The 15,292-nt window shown below is 41.3% G+C and overlaps 1 protein-coding gene across 2 annotated transcripts in view; it reads right to left on the bottom strand.

Moving 5' to 3' along the window:
* The window catches only part of NELL1 (neural EGFL like 1), a 963,285-nt gene that overhangs the window by 649,381 nt on the left and 298,612 nt on the right, over positions 1–15,292 (bottom strand). For both annotated transcript variants that reach the window (XM_017858414.1, XM_017858423.1), the window contains exon 11: positions 7,981–8,080. In XM_017858414.1, coding sequence (XP_017713903.1) covers positions 7,981–8,080 — 100 coding nt within the window. The remainder of the gene's footprint in view (positions 1–7,980; positions 8,081–15,292) is intronic.

Genomic DNA, 15,292 nt, shown 5'->3' with positions numbered 1-15,292 from the left:
TAACTGGTGATTGCCTCAGTCAAAAATCAGAGCAAGAGTCTAACTGGCTGGAAATCTGAAACCTCTGACAGTTGACAACACTTCTGTAAGGGTTTGAGAGGCTTACAATAATCATTAAAACTAGCAGTGCTTGATGTTTTTCCTACCAAAAGGGTACTTTTAGGCATCATGTGTCTCTCTTCGAAAGGAAGAGCCTGGACTTCACTTCTTATGTCTGAATTGATCAATAATGAAATCAAATGGTCACATTTTCCTTCATTAGGAAGCTTGATTCAATGGCATATGTGCATCCTTTATCACACATATTCCTTGTCTGTGTTTCTTTTCTCTTTTTTTCCAGGAGACTTTAACTGTCCTTTTCTTTCCACATGAGTCTGACAGCCTGGAACAAAACCTTTCAAACAGTGTTGATTTTCCAATGCATATGTTTCTATTAAGCATGTACCATGTCAAATCACAATGCCAGGCGTTGAGTAAATTGTATTTCAAGGACAGTGAAGGGCCGGTGGGACAAACTGACCTTCAAGTCAAATCCACTTTGATTATGCCTAACCATTCTTCTCAAAAATGTGTTTTTTAAATTAATGGAGGCCTTTATTCAAGCAATATTCATTCCAAGCCCACTTACCTTTCTGCACAAGTGAGTGAATAATCATTCACTCAATATTTATGGGGCCTCTACTCTGTGGGCTGCAGCAGTACATAATTATCTGCAGACACTTCAAAGATGTTTAAGATATTCTCTGCCCACAGGGAAATTACAATCCCTAAGGGGCAATAAACCACATATGGCCTCAATCAAGGCAATCTTTGTTAAGTCAGATGTGAGGAAAAAATGTCATAATGTTTCAGAGAAGGATAAATCACTTCAAGGTAACAAAAAACTATAATAGGTAGAAACTTGAGAGGAGCAAGACACAGATCCTAGTGGGAGAAATAGAATGCCAACTGAAGAAGAAGAAAGAAGGAGGAGTAAGTTTGGAGAATCCCAAATAATCTGTAACAGATAATCTGATGTAACAGCAGCAATAATTAACATTTATTGAACATATACTATATGCTAGGCACTTGGCTAAGTGTTTTACATGCATTACCCCATTTAATCTTATAACAATTATATGAAGCTAAATTATTATCCCCATTTTACAGAAGTGACAACTGAAGTTAGAGGAAGATGGTGCACTTGTGGAAGGTACAGAGCCATAGTCTGACTGAGGCTGGAGTACTTAATCACTGTCCTGTTCCACTGTCCTCTTAAGAACAACAAATTTTAAGCACCTAGCACATGTGCAGGCATTAAACCAGACAATAGGAATATAGCAAAAAATACCATAAACATGTCCTCATTCATCCTACATTCTAGCAGGGGTGACTGACCTTGAGCACTGGGTTACAAGGGGATATTATGATGGAGAGGGGCAGGGTGCTCCAGGAATGTATGCAGAGAAGAAACCTAACACAATGTTTTAAAGAAGAGATTTGAAGGATGAGTGAGGTTGGCTGCACAAAGAGTAAGAGTCCCAAATGCTTAGAGAAGCATGTGCCCATGATATGTACAAAGAAATTAATGAAAGAAAATGTAAATGTTGGGGTCACACTTTCTCCTCTGGTTGGAAGCAGCCTAAAATTTGGATGCTGTGGTGGTCTTGTATCAAGTTCTGTTGCCATGAATGACCAGTAACACTAGCAAAATGATTTACTGTCATTACATTCATTAGCCTAATCTGCATAAAATAAGCTCTGCCTATTACACTGAGGCCCCCCACACTGCCACTCTCCAAATCTCACTCTATATTGTTTATAATTATCGAGGAACCATCACTGATTCTGCTTCATCTCTTGGTTTTACAGCCAATGATAGACATACATCGTTATGATTCACTACTGTAACTTCTTCCATAACAAGGAATAAATGGGTCACTAATAGTTCCTCAATCTCTTGTCCCTAAAATATACCCCAGCAGGTCAGGCAGGTTACCTTTGAAATTATATACCTGGACAATCTAAAAGTGCACTCCAGAGTCCTCTATTCCAAAATCTCAGAACATCAATACCTCTCACATTCACTACTGCTTACCCAACCTTGAAATTCATACAAGGAGCAATGGTATAGTGAGGGCAGCATATTCCATGTGCCTCAGACACATAGAGTCAGGTCCACTCGCGGACTGGTTAAGAAGGATATGGCTGAAAGGTCTTTTATGAGAACTGGATGCCTTTATGCACTCCACAAGCAACACACATAACACAGGAGAAGCCTGGGCCCTTGAGAGTGAGAACATTCCTTAAGCTTTTGTGGACAGAAGGTAGGGCCATCAGAACAGGCCTAATAGAGACTGAACTCCCAACTCTCACAGGTTCTAGCTTAGAAAGCAATTGGTTTCTTCTATAGTAGTCAACATTTAAGGGTCTTTCCTTAAGGTCTGAGGCAGCCTAGCCTTAGTGTCAGGTTTCCTCTCTGGGAAAATGTGCCTACTTTTGGAAGCTTCATAGGCCTTGATCCACTGTAGCACTTTTAGGGCCATGAATTCATGTACTCACTGAGACTGTCCTCTGTTCCCAGCCCCAACAGTTGAGCATATAGCCCTGTCTTTCCATTCCACTTTAGCCCATGGTTGCTGGGATTTTGATCAGATCTCATCTATCAATATGTAGAGGAACTGGTCCATCTGTGAACTGCCAGTTCCTCTATTTAGGCACTAGTTTACACTCTCATTAAGTGACTTTTTCTCAGGTCTCTTTTCTTCTCAAATTGCCTGAAATCCTCTCTCTAAAACCATTTCAATTATAAATTCACCCAAAACAATGAGGAAGACCGGGTGCAGGGGCGGGGGGGAATCATTTGATGCCAAGACTCTTCGGGAAAGTTTAATCGAAGGGCATAAAATCTTAAACAGTACAAATAATCTCAACTAATTTCCGTCCAGGCCAGATGACAAGGCAAGGAAGCCTGAATTAAAATTACAGATAAATGCATTTGGAACAGATGTCAGAAAGAACTTTTTCCCAATACTAGAAGTCATAAAAATGCAGCAAAACCCTCCAACGTCATTGGCGACATTGAAGATACAATTAGAGCTGATTACGAGGGGAATAAAACCCTGAGGAGTATGTTAAGAATTTCGGGATAGGTCAAATGATGGGTCTGTTTTCCTGGAGTGGTCCTGCGAATGCATGGTCAATATTGTTGACTTTTTTTTTTTTTTTTTTCATCCTTTAACTGAGAGCACCAGAAATTCATGAGCAATCTTTTTCTGCTGGGTCTACATTGATGCTTTTATTACTTCTTCCCAGGCAGGAGCCCAGATGTTATTCCAGTGCACACTCCCCTTCTCCACCTAATGGCCTCACACTTCAAGTGGGCAGGCTCCTGCTATAGCCATTACCTCAAGGTAAAGAGGAGGGTAAATGAATTTCATGTTGCCAGCACAAACTGTCCTGAGGTATCAGAGAAAAGCTGCACAGTGGTGATTAAGGCTGGTCGGGTGGTGCTGTTGTGTGACTGAGACCGTGAGTCCGAGGAACTGCAAAGTGGCCTCTCCCTGCCAGCATCCATCACCTTGATTCCCTTTGCATGTTTCTTTCCTAGCAATTCTATAGTTCTTCTCCTATGGCTGTCCCAGCTGCTCCAATAGCCCTGTGGATTAAACCGCCCATTTACTGTGTTATGTTCATTTTTCCCTAAAGGACAAGGGAATTAGTTACAGCATCTGACATGACACAGAATTTGAAGAGACAAGGTACCTGAGCCCCTAGCTTGGAGACCAGTTTGTTGATACAGTGAACACCATAAGTCAGTCAGAACCTGTTCTTATTAACTTTAAAGTCCTAGGTTTAATTCAAATAAAGAAAAAAATCAAATGTAAAGATGTAGCCTGTATCTTTCATCCTTGATTACTCAATAAAAGGTGGGGTGGAGGATGGTAACCATATAAGAAAATTGGGTAAGACTCAGTTAAAAAAAAAATAACTTCATAAGCTAGCAAGCTATAACTTGAGGCAATAAATTATAACTCAGCAAAATGGGTTTTAACCTTATTTCATATGTAAAATATATAAAGCCTATCAGCTAGTGCTGAAAATAAGGTCATTCATTCATTAACATGACAATGACAGAAACATTCTATGTGATTGGACCATATCTTCACCCCTACCTTGTCTCCTGTATTTAAATAATCAATTCATAAAATGTGATCATTAAAATAAATGTTATTTTTAAAAAGACTGGAGAGCCATATGGATATTCTATAATTAAGCAATTGAGATCAGAAGCAAAATCCACTCTCTGGCAGTTGTCTCAAATTCCCGGTCTAAGCCTCCCCAGGTAAGGTGGCTCATCAGAGTCCTAAAGAAAATAAACCTTGGAAAACTTCAAATTCTCCAGGCAGGCATGAGAAAGGTTTTGACTTAGACTTCTGAGGAATGATACTGTCATCGGGTAATTTCCCTCAGACTAATGACCGGATGGTCAGAGAGAGATGATAAATATGCTAATTGAAAGGCCTTCGGTGCAGGTATTGAAAGGCCACAGCCACTTTGGTTTTTGTAATCAATAACATCAGGGTGGCAGAAGCAGTACAGCTATAGCATACCACAGAGCTCATTCCCTAAAATATGCGCCTCAGCTCATCTCGGTCCCACCTCTCTGCAAATGATGCTGCCAGCCAGTCTGTGGACAATCAGCCCACAAAGCAAACGATGCTGCCTTTCCATACGCAGGATACAAATTACTTTACATAGAAATCGAGTGTTTCTCACCTTTTCATTACTTCCTGTTTCAGAGAAGGGAAGAAGGGGAGGAGGCAAGAAGAACTGAATAATTTGCTTTAGAAGTCCACTGGGCTTTCCAGGTCTTGTCAGAACAGTAACTGTCCAACCCCCTCCTCCTCTTGTGAGTCCACTCAGAAATGCAGAGGAAAAGGCAAAAATCAAACAGAAGATAAAGAGCAAAAGTATTTCTCACAAAATTGTGAGAGACGATTATGTTACTTTTAAAGATGGAATTAAGAGATATGGTGCAAAATTCACGGGGGGGGCTTAGTTCAAGATGACAGCCTTTTGAACTCATCTGCATTGTTCTTTGTTAACCGTCATTTAAATTGTAGGGTTTCATGAAAAAGAGACATCTCACTATCCAGATAAATATGTCTTTCATTTCCTGATTGCCTGAGGGGCAGAGCAGGCCCTAGCATGTGGACAAGTGGGCTGGATGTTCTGGGATTCTCTCTGCTACGGATCAGCAAGAAGGAAGGTCATGACAGTAGATGTTTCTGAAAAGGGCCTCAGTCAGCAATGCCGCCTCCTTTACTTCAGAGTCTGATTCTGAGATAGGAGTAGTACGGAAGAAATCCAAATGGTTAATTCACCTACCTCCTGCGAAAAGACCCTCCCACCAGGTCTTTTCTGAAGACATGCTCTAGTTCCTGCCCAAATGTAGAGCAAAGAGCATAAAATAACTTTCTCACACACAAACACCTCTGAAGAAAACCATTAGCTTCCAAATAAAAGAGCTGACTGTTTCCTGGCTGAGAAGGAACTGGGTATGAAAAAGAAAGCCCTTGATTTCCTAGATGGGCCCTGCCTAAGATCAAATCTATGAGGTCTTCCTCCTGCCTCCCACTCTTCCCTCAAAGCTGAGTCAGGTTTGGTAAACACCACTACTTGCTAGCAGTGGGAACCCTGCACGTCTGCTTCTTGTCAATGAGATGTCACATCTCTCAGAATCTTCATTGGTAATGGACACATTGCAGACAAGTGCTAACAGAAGAAGTGGCACCTGTTCTATTGCAAATTGGGTCAGGGTAATGAAATCCGGCCTGAATTTCTGTGGCCTAATCAATGATTCTGCTCTAATGAAACTATAAATCAGAAAGGATTTACATAAACTGAGTCTCACTTGGCACCCCAACAAATAGCAAGTGATGGATTTTGCATTAAATTATAAGACCTACCTAACCATTCTATTGGTTACCAATAAATGCATCACTCTGAAAATTCCACTCAATCTTTTGGTATTTCTAAAGCATACCGCTGCAGATAAGCTTATAACCATGAAAGCAGATTCCAGGAAGACATTCTGATGTCATAGTCAGCCTATCACTAATTCTAGGGGCCATTTCTGGCTATCAACATACTAAATTTTCCTAAGAATTTTACCAAAGCCCAGAGATCTCATGACCAAGCACAGAAAGCCTAAGCTGAAAACATGCAATGGTGAAATATACAACATTTTCATATACCAGAAGGTGCTAAGGGAGGGGTCAACAATTACAGGCTGCCACCTGTTTTTGTAAATAAAGTTTCATTGGAACATGGTCACACCCATTCGTATACCTATGGTCTGTGTTGCTTTCTTGCTAACTTTCTTCTGTTAGTTGTAACAGAAACCTCTTATCGGCAAAGCCAGAAATATTTACTTTGTAACCCTTTATAAAGAAGTTTTGCCACCCCTCTGCTACAGTAAAGATAGAAAAAAAAAAGCAAAATATGAGGTTACCTGAGCTAAACTGCTATGCTGCTGGGACCTCCTTAACTCTGGAAGCTTCAAAGCTCAAATTAAAAGAATACCACTTACTGGGTATTTGAGAATCTGAAGTATTTATGGTAGGTATAGTTTTAAAATAATACCTATGAGTTTAGCTGGATTTTTTAAAAGATTTTGAACAAATCCTAGGTTCTCCTAATTCATCTAATTCTGCTTGGGGGAGAAGCTGTGGAGAGGAAGTGATACTTGAGCTGGGTTTTAAGACATAAGAATCAGTTTAAGAGGCCATGAAGGGAAAGGGCAGGGGAGGGAATATGAAAAGAATTTGGTTAATGGGTACAAAAATACAGTTAGATAAAAGGAATTTATTGAATAGTACAGTCAGGTATTATACTTAACTATTAACTATTCTCTTTTTCAAAATAGAAGAATTGTAACACAAAGAAAAGATCCCAACACAAAGTAAAGATCAATTTTGAGGTGATGAATATCTCAATTGCCCTGATTTGATTATTACACATTGTATATATGTATCAAAAGGTCACATGTACACCCAAAATATGCACAATTATTATACAGCAATTGAAAAATAAAAATAGGCTGGGCATGGTGGCTCATGCCTGTACTCCCTACACCTTAGGAGGCCAAGACAGGAGAATTGATTGAGGCCAGGAGTTCAAGGGCAGCATGGGCAACATAGCAAGACCTAGTCTCTAAAAATAAATAAATAAATAAATAATTAGTTGGGTGTGATGGTGCATGCCTGCAGTCCCAGCTACTCAGGAGGCTGAGGCAGGAGGACTGCTTGGGCCCAGGAGTTCAAGGTTACAGTGAGCTATGATCGTACCACTGCACTCCAGCCTGAGTGACAGCGAGACTCTATCTCTAAACTACTACTAATAATAAATAAAAATTTAAATAAATTTAGGGATGAAGGAAATTCCAGGAAGATGAAGCAAAACCATTTTTGCCCAATAATTAATTAGCAACCAAGTGTTATTTATCTGATGCATTTTCCTTGCAGGCAGTAAAATGTTGCATAAAAATCTAACCTATAAGTAAGGATTCACCACACATCATTCTCTACCAGAGTATGGGAACTGGCCCAACAGACGGAGCGGAAAAGAATGTTTCCCAATCTCACTCATGAGAAAAATGTAATAATGATGATAATGATTATTATTATAAGAACTATCATTAGCATTATTATAGGAACTATCATTTATTGAACATGTGTCACATGCTAGGCATGATGGTAGGTGCTTATGCATTATCCCATTTAATCTTCACAGCATATAATAAAGTAGATACTATTATTATACTCATTTTACAATTGAGGAGACTATGACTGAGAGAGGTAAATAGGATGTGCACCTTTTTAAGAAGCCATGTTATTGGACCCATGTTATTATCATCACACTATTCATTAAACTCTTATGACCCCCAAGGCCAGCCCCAGCCTCACCCCAAGCATGGCCCACACCAAGCCCACTTACCTCTACAGACACGGCAGCACTGATTCTCAGGAAGAATGTGATCCTTTTCTGAGCAGTTCAAAGGAGGACACATTTCTGTAATTTTTACTAAAACTCCACCCTGGAAGCCAAATATTAGGGAAAGAAAAAGATGTTCACATTTTTAGTCAATGGAACAAACTTATAATGTTCTTTGTTAATAGCCTGCAGTGATAACAACATACAATAATTAATACTCCCAGGGATTCCACTAAAAATGATAATGCCACAAATTAAATTAATGAGACCCCTGGAATATAAGGTAAATGTCCCTTTCTATATCCTAAAAGCCTCAAATTCAACAGTTTTGAAGTATCTTCTATGGAGCAGAAGGATTCCAACAGTGATACACTGATAAAAGTTTAACAATCAGCCGGGCGCGGTGGCTCAAGCCTGTAATCCCAGCACTTTGGGAGGCTGAGACGGGCGGATCACGAGGTCAGGAGATCGAGACCATCCTGGCTAACACGGTGAAACCCCGTCTCTACTAAAATACAAAAAACTAGCCGGGTGAGGTGGCGGGCGCCTGTAGTCCCAGCTACTCGGGAAGCTGAGGCAGGAGAATCGTGTAAACCCGGGAGGCGGAGTTTGCAGTGAGCTGAGATCCGGCCACTGCACTCCAGCCCAGGCGACAGAGCAAGACTCCGTCTCAAAAAAAAAAAAAAAAAAAAAAAGTTTAACAATCAACTCTTGGGCAGGTGAGGCCTAATTTATAACATTGCTTAATTTCTATGATGTAAATACTCCAGTGATGGCTGATTTTGAGCTACTAACATGGTATCACTCAGAGCAACGTTGGGAAGTTATGTATAATTGAGCTTATGTGAGCTCTGGCATGCCCCTGGATAACAGGCATTGTGAATCCAATGATAGAGAGCATATCTTCCTTGCTCTTAATGAGTTCTCAGTTTGGATGGAAGGGGGAACAAAGCCTCATAAACTAGAAACCATAACACATACAGAACAGTAAGTCTAAAAAATATGCTCTAATAAAAGTATTATAATGTGTCATAGAATAATAATTAATTCTGCTCATGTTGGGAGAAATTATGAAGATGCCACATTTGGGGGAACTTGATTAGTGGAATAAAGGAAAAAGGGACTTTCCTGGCAAAGAGAACAGTAAAGAGCCAAGGCATGTGGGCAGGAAGGAACTGAAAGAGGATCAGTTAGCTGAGCACTAGATTTTCCCTAGATATAAAATCACTTACAATAACGTGTGTCATATTCTGAAGGTGAATCTTTATGACTTTACTTCATCCAAGGTCCTTTTGGTTGACATTACTAGCATCTGTATTAAGTTTGATGCCAATTTCTTTTTTTTTTTTTTTTTTTTTGAGACGGAGTCTGGCTCTGTCGCCCAGGCTGGAGTGCAGTGGCCGGATCTCAGCTCACTGCAAGCTCCGCCTCCTGGGTTTACGCCATTCTCCTGCCTCAGCCTCCCGAGTAGCTGGGACTACAGGCGCCCGCCACCTCGCCCGGCTAGTTTTTTGTATTTTAGTAGAGACGGGGTTTCACCGTGTTAGCCAGGATGGTCTCGATCTCCTGACCTCGTGATCCACCCGTCTCGGCCTCCCAAAGTGCTGGGATTACAGGCTTGAGCCACCGCGCCCGGCTGATGCCAATTTTTAAAAAATTATTCCATTAATTACTATTTTTTTAAATGGTGAGAGTCCCTTATTTTATCTAAAACATTTACTTTTCTCTCCCATTTTAAGGGGATGCTGAAGTCAACCAAGAAGCAAGCTCAAGAGGAGGTGTCTCATTTAAGGCCAAAAGGTAGTTCCCAACATAGGTGGAAGAATAGGATGAAGGTGTACAGTCAAGAAGGATGCAGGAGAGAGTGAGTTTTACATCTTCAAGAGACTGTCATCCCAGTGGTTCCACATTTCTCTGGTTTGGCAAGGACTCCCACTATATCAGAAATATGCATTCTTAAATTGGAACAGTAACACAATTGTATATGTCAAATATAAATTTCCAACTGCTCATCTTTTGGAATATTTGCACCATGGCTTCCTCTTTCTCAGAATTTCCAGTCCAGACAGTCCAGTCTCTGGAATTCTTAGTCTTGTCTTTTCTTCTCCTTTTATCTTTATTCCCAATGTTTCCCAAGGTAACTCTTAATTTTCTCCTGTCTTAGAATTGTCCCTAAGACCTGAGAATTGATCCTGCTATTCACTCTCTGCCCCACTTTGCAACTGCATTTCATTTTTATTCCTCATTCCAGACCATAATGGGTGGCATCTAACCTCAAAAATTATCTCCAGTCCTAAGGCAAGTGTCCCTACCCGATGTGCCTTACTTTCTACAACAGGGAAACAAACCAGTTATTATCAATCAATGGAAGTTAGTAACCTTACTATCAGCAATTAAATGTAGAGGAAATCACAATGCTGAATTACTTACCATTATTGCCTCTAAGTCTATCCTTCAATATTTAATATATTTATGATGATCTGCTGCCTCCCGGCATAAATAAGAGTGACTAACACTGTTGAATCCTTTTGTCAGTTCTATGTGTGCACCTCTAGGTTTGTCAATGCTTTGCTGCAACTGGTTCACCTCTGTCACTCTTAGAGCACTGCCCTTGGGCACTGGAGCGATTTTGGCCACGCAGAGAGTTACATGCAAGTTCTACAATTCCAACAGGTATGACCCAAAGCCAATGAATGAATAGTATGGGATATTCTTTACCTCAAAAGATAAAGAATTCTACCCTAGAGATATTCTCTAGGGTAGAATGTATGCTTCAGAGCCCATGGTGGGATCATGGCATGTCTGACCTTTCACCTAAAATTGTACCTCTGCTCAGTTTCTTCCCCTTCTCCATCTGGCATCCCCCATACCCTCACTGGTTTCTCCTGGGGGCACTACCTTAATAAATCACTTGTACTGAAATCCTTAGCTCAGGGTCTGCTTCTGGGAGAACCCAAACTAAGACAATTAGAATAAATTTCACTCTTGCTGTCAAAAATCAAACGGTTAAAAGATTTTCTCTAGGTGGTGAGATTCTGGAGTGATTCCCATTTTCTTCCTTACATTTTTCCCTCTATATTCCAAATTGTATAAGTATATATTTTGTAAAACAAAATATTAAAATGTTACTGAAGACTTTTAAAATAATCATTCACAAGTCTTCTATTTTATAAAAGGGTTTGCTTCGCTGATTAAATCAGTCAACAATTCTAATCAACCTTTAACATATTTAATGAGTAAGATCATAATCCCAAATATTTAAATGGAGAAAAACCTTCTTGCATGAATTTGAAAATAATATGAACTGTGATTACAATTGCATAAGTGTCACCAAATCCATTTAGTCCAGCTACATAATTAGGCACAAACCTTTTACAGCTTTATTTTCAAAACTATCTCTGGTAAGAAGTACCTGATAATTAACATTTTAAGTCTTTCTGATTATGGTATGTTATTTTATGACCCCTGTAGTTCTGTGTTGGTGGAAAAAATACAATTCCTCTTTTCTTTCTAATTTAGAGTGACTTGTCTCCATGTCATTGGTCAAATATATACACTTTCAAGTTATGTACTAATCATTGTGTACTAACCTGAATTTCTAACAACATATAAAACTTAACAACTTCAAGTCAAAAATTGTTGCTAGGATAAAGAAATTTTGCAGAAAAGCAATAAAAAATTAATAAGACTGCTAGGAGAGTTTATTCATGGTGATTTTAAAAAAAAAAATTATGTTAATTCCTGGAAACACTTGGTGAAAATATTTGAAACAAGAGTTTGTTTTTTGTCTAATTGGTGTTGCTGAAGCTTTAAAATGATCCCAGGAAAATGAAAATGGATGGATCTCCAGGTATCCTTTTGCCAACTGAAGATCTCCATCTGAATGACAGGATATCAAAAATTATCTTAGCAATTATTTCCTCAATCCTCCCAAGGATAATACTTTCATAATATCATTTTAGATGCCTAAGAGAAAGTTTAATTTATTGCATACAACAGATTCCATAGAGCATTAGGGCTTACATCTTGAGAAAAACTGCCTGGGAGAAATAAGAGGCCCTTTGATCTTATACCCACTATCCTCACTCTCTGCTGACAATATCCATTAAATATGTCCCAAAGCTCTTCCATGGCCTTTTATAAATGCTATCATTATCAAGGGAATCAATGGGCCATAGCCTGACCAATGTGATATTCTCAGATAAACTGAAAAGTGATGAGTCAATCCTTCTCAATCTGCCCCTCTAAAATTCAGAAATGAGAATTATTTCCAAGTCAGTCTAACACTATCAGGAGTGGCAGTAGAGAGGCTAAGAGAGGAGGCTGTGGGGCCAAACCACCCAGGTTCTGATCCTAGCTGGCTCACGCACTACCTATGTGGCCTTGTTCTTCTGTGCCTTGATTTTAACACCCGGGTATTACCTTCCGCACAGAATTATTATGAGGTTTCAATGAGATAAATATGGTTTTTTTTGTTTTGTTTTGTTTTGTTTTGAAATGGAGTCTTATTCTGTCAACAGGCTTGAGTGCAGTGGCACGATCTTGGCTCACTGCCGCCTCCGCCTCCCAGGTTCAAGCGATTCCCCTGCCTCAGCCTCCCAAGTAGCGGGGATTACAGGCATGCACCACCATGCCCGGCTAATTTTTTGTATTTTAGTAGAGACGGGGTTTCACCATGTTGACCAAGATGGTATCGATCTCCTGACCTTGTGATCCACCCACCTCGGCCTCCCAACGTGCTGAGCCCCACGCCGGGCCAAGATAAATATGTTTTAAATGCTTTAATTGTGCCTGGAAAATAATAAGCGTTCAAGAAATATTAAAAATTATTGTCAATAACTCTTATATACAAAGTAACTAGTAAATAACTATAAAAAAGACAATAAATGGAAAAATTTTGTACAGAATAAAATTATTCACATGCACTCACACATGCACACACACTACTTATGCAAGAGAATAATCAGTCTGCCCCAACTTCTTTCTAAATTATTTTTTTTAAAAAACAAACAGTAAAAGATGAACCCAAGTGTGTAGAGCAACTGCAATGTGCCAGTAATAGTAGTAAGTGCTATTTAAATAAGCTGCCATTCAAATCCATGCCCATATCTTCTACAGGTCTCAAATGGTGTCTGCCTGGCTCTGCTTTCATAATAGACATTGAATCATAATAGTAACCCTTGCTAGAGTCACCCACAGCTTCCATTCAAAATGGAAAAGGATTTGCTAATTGTAAGTGATATGGCTGATTCTGGTACCATCACCACAGTGGGCAAAAATTGCCTTTAACCATCCCAGCTTTCCCTGAAGTCGAAGACAAAAGCAAGGATTTTAGAATCCAACCTTTTTCCCTTCCTAGAAGTAAAGCAATGTTCAGAGAGCATGGTATCTGTCTTAAATTCAAAGAGGACATGTATGATCATATGGAATAACAAAAATAGCTCACATTTATTGAGGATGGTCTTTGTGGTAAGCACTATACTAAGTTCTCCATGTGTTTTATCTCATTTAATCCACATGACATCCTTGTGTGATAATGTGCCACCTATAGGTTATTGACCACCCCACCTGCTCCCCTACTCCCAGCCCTGGGAGCTTCCTTGTCAATCAAGAGATCATTAAAGCCTTGCCATCACACCATCCTTGCCCCTGCCACAGAGTGGAGAGCCCCTACACCCAAATAAGTGCCACTAAATCCATTTAGTCCAGCTGAGAGGTGGCAACATGCTAGCAGCCCTCACTCTCAGTGCCTCCTCAGCCTCGGCATCCACTCTGGCGGCTCTTGAGGAGCCCTTCAGCCCGCCACAGCACGTGGGAGCCCCTCTCCAGGCTGGCTGAGGCCCAAGCTGCCTCCCTCTGCTTGCTGCCAGGTGTGGAGGGAGAGGTGCAGGCGGGAACCGGACTAGTGAGAGTTCCCGGGAGGGGGCGCCAACGCAGGCGCGGGCTCGGCGGCCCAGCACACTGAGCAGCCAGCTGGTGCCGCTGGCCCAGGGCAGTGAGGGGCTTAGCACCCGAGCCAGCAGCTGCGGAGGTTGGGCCGGGTCCCCCAACAGTGCCCCCGCTGGTGCCACACTTGAATTGTCCCTGGGCCTTAGCTGCCTCACTGCAGGGCAGGGCTCAGGACCTGCAGCCTGCTGTGTCTGAGCTCCTCCCCCTGTGGTGGGCTCCCCTGCCGCTTGAGCCTCCCCGACCAGCGTGCCCCCTGCTCCCTGGTGCCGGGTCCCATCCACAGCCAGCCCAAGGGCTGAGGAATGCAGGCGTGGCTTGGGACTGGCGGGCAGCTCCACCTGCAGCCCCTGTGCAGGATCCACTGGGTGAAGCCAGCTGGGCTCCTGAAATGGATGGGGACTTGGAGAACTTTTATATCTAGCCAGAGGATTGTCTGTGCACCAATCAGCACTCTGTGTCTAGCTCGGGGTTTGTAAATACACCAATCAGCACTCTGTGTCTAGCTCAGGGTTTATGAATACAGCAATTGGTAGTCTGTATCTAGCTAACCTAGTGGAGACTTGGAGGACTAGCACTCTGTGACTCTGTCTAGCTCGAGGATTGTAAATGCACCAATCAGCACTCTGTGTCTAGCTCAGGGTTTATGAATACAGCAATTGGTAGTCTGTATCTAGCTAACCTAGTGGAGACTTGGAGGACTAGCACTCTGTGACTCTGTCTAGCTCGAGGATTGTAAATGCACCAATCAGCACTCTGTGTCTAGCTCAGGGTTTATGAATACAGCAATTGGTAGTCTGTATCTAGCTAACCTAGTGGAGACTTGGAGGACTAGCACTCTGTGACTCTGTCTAGCTTGAGGATTGTAAATGTACCAATATGCACTCTGTGTCTAGCTCAGGGTTTGTAAATACACCAATCAGTACTCTGTGTCTGGCTCAAGGTTCCTAAATATACCAATTGGTACTCTGTATCTAGCTAACTAGCACTCTGTGACTCCGTGTCTAGCTCAAGGATTGTAAATGCACCAATCAGCACTCTGGCAAAATGGACCAATCAGCTCTCTGTAAAATGGACCAATCAGCAGGATGTAGGTGGGGTCAGATAAGGGAATAAAAGGAGGCTGCCCCAGCCAGCCAGTTGCAACCCACTTGGGTCCCCTTCCACACTGTGGAAGCTTTGCTCTTTTCAATATATCTTGCTGCTGCTCACTCTTTGGGTCCATGCTGCCTTTAAGAGCTGTAGCACTCACCGTGAAGGTCTGCAACTTCACTTCTGACAGCCAGACCACAAACCCACCAGAAGGAAGAAGCTCCAGACATATCTGAAAGTCTGAAGGAACAAACTGTAGACACACCATCTTTAAGAA

This window comes from Rhinopithecus bieti, unplaced genomic scaffold, assembly GCF_001698545.2.
Source record: "Rhinopithecus bieti isolate Rb0 unplaced genomic scaffold, ASM169854v2 scaffold_2350, whole genome shotgun sequence".
Lineage (NCBI taxonomy): Eukaryota > Metazoa > Chordata > Mammalia > Primates > Cercopithecidae > Rhinopithecus > Rhinopithecus bieti.
The sequence above is the reverse complement of the archived record's forward strand: the minus strand, read 5'-3'. Positions and strand labels throughout refer to the sequence as shown.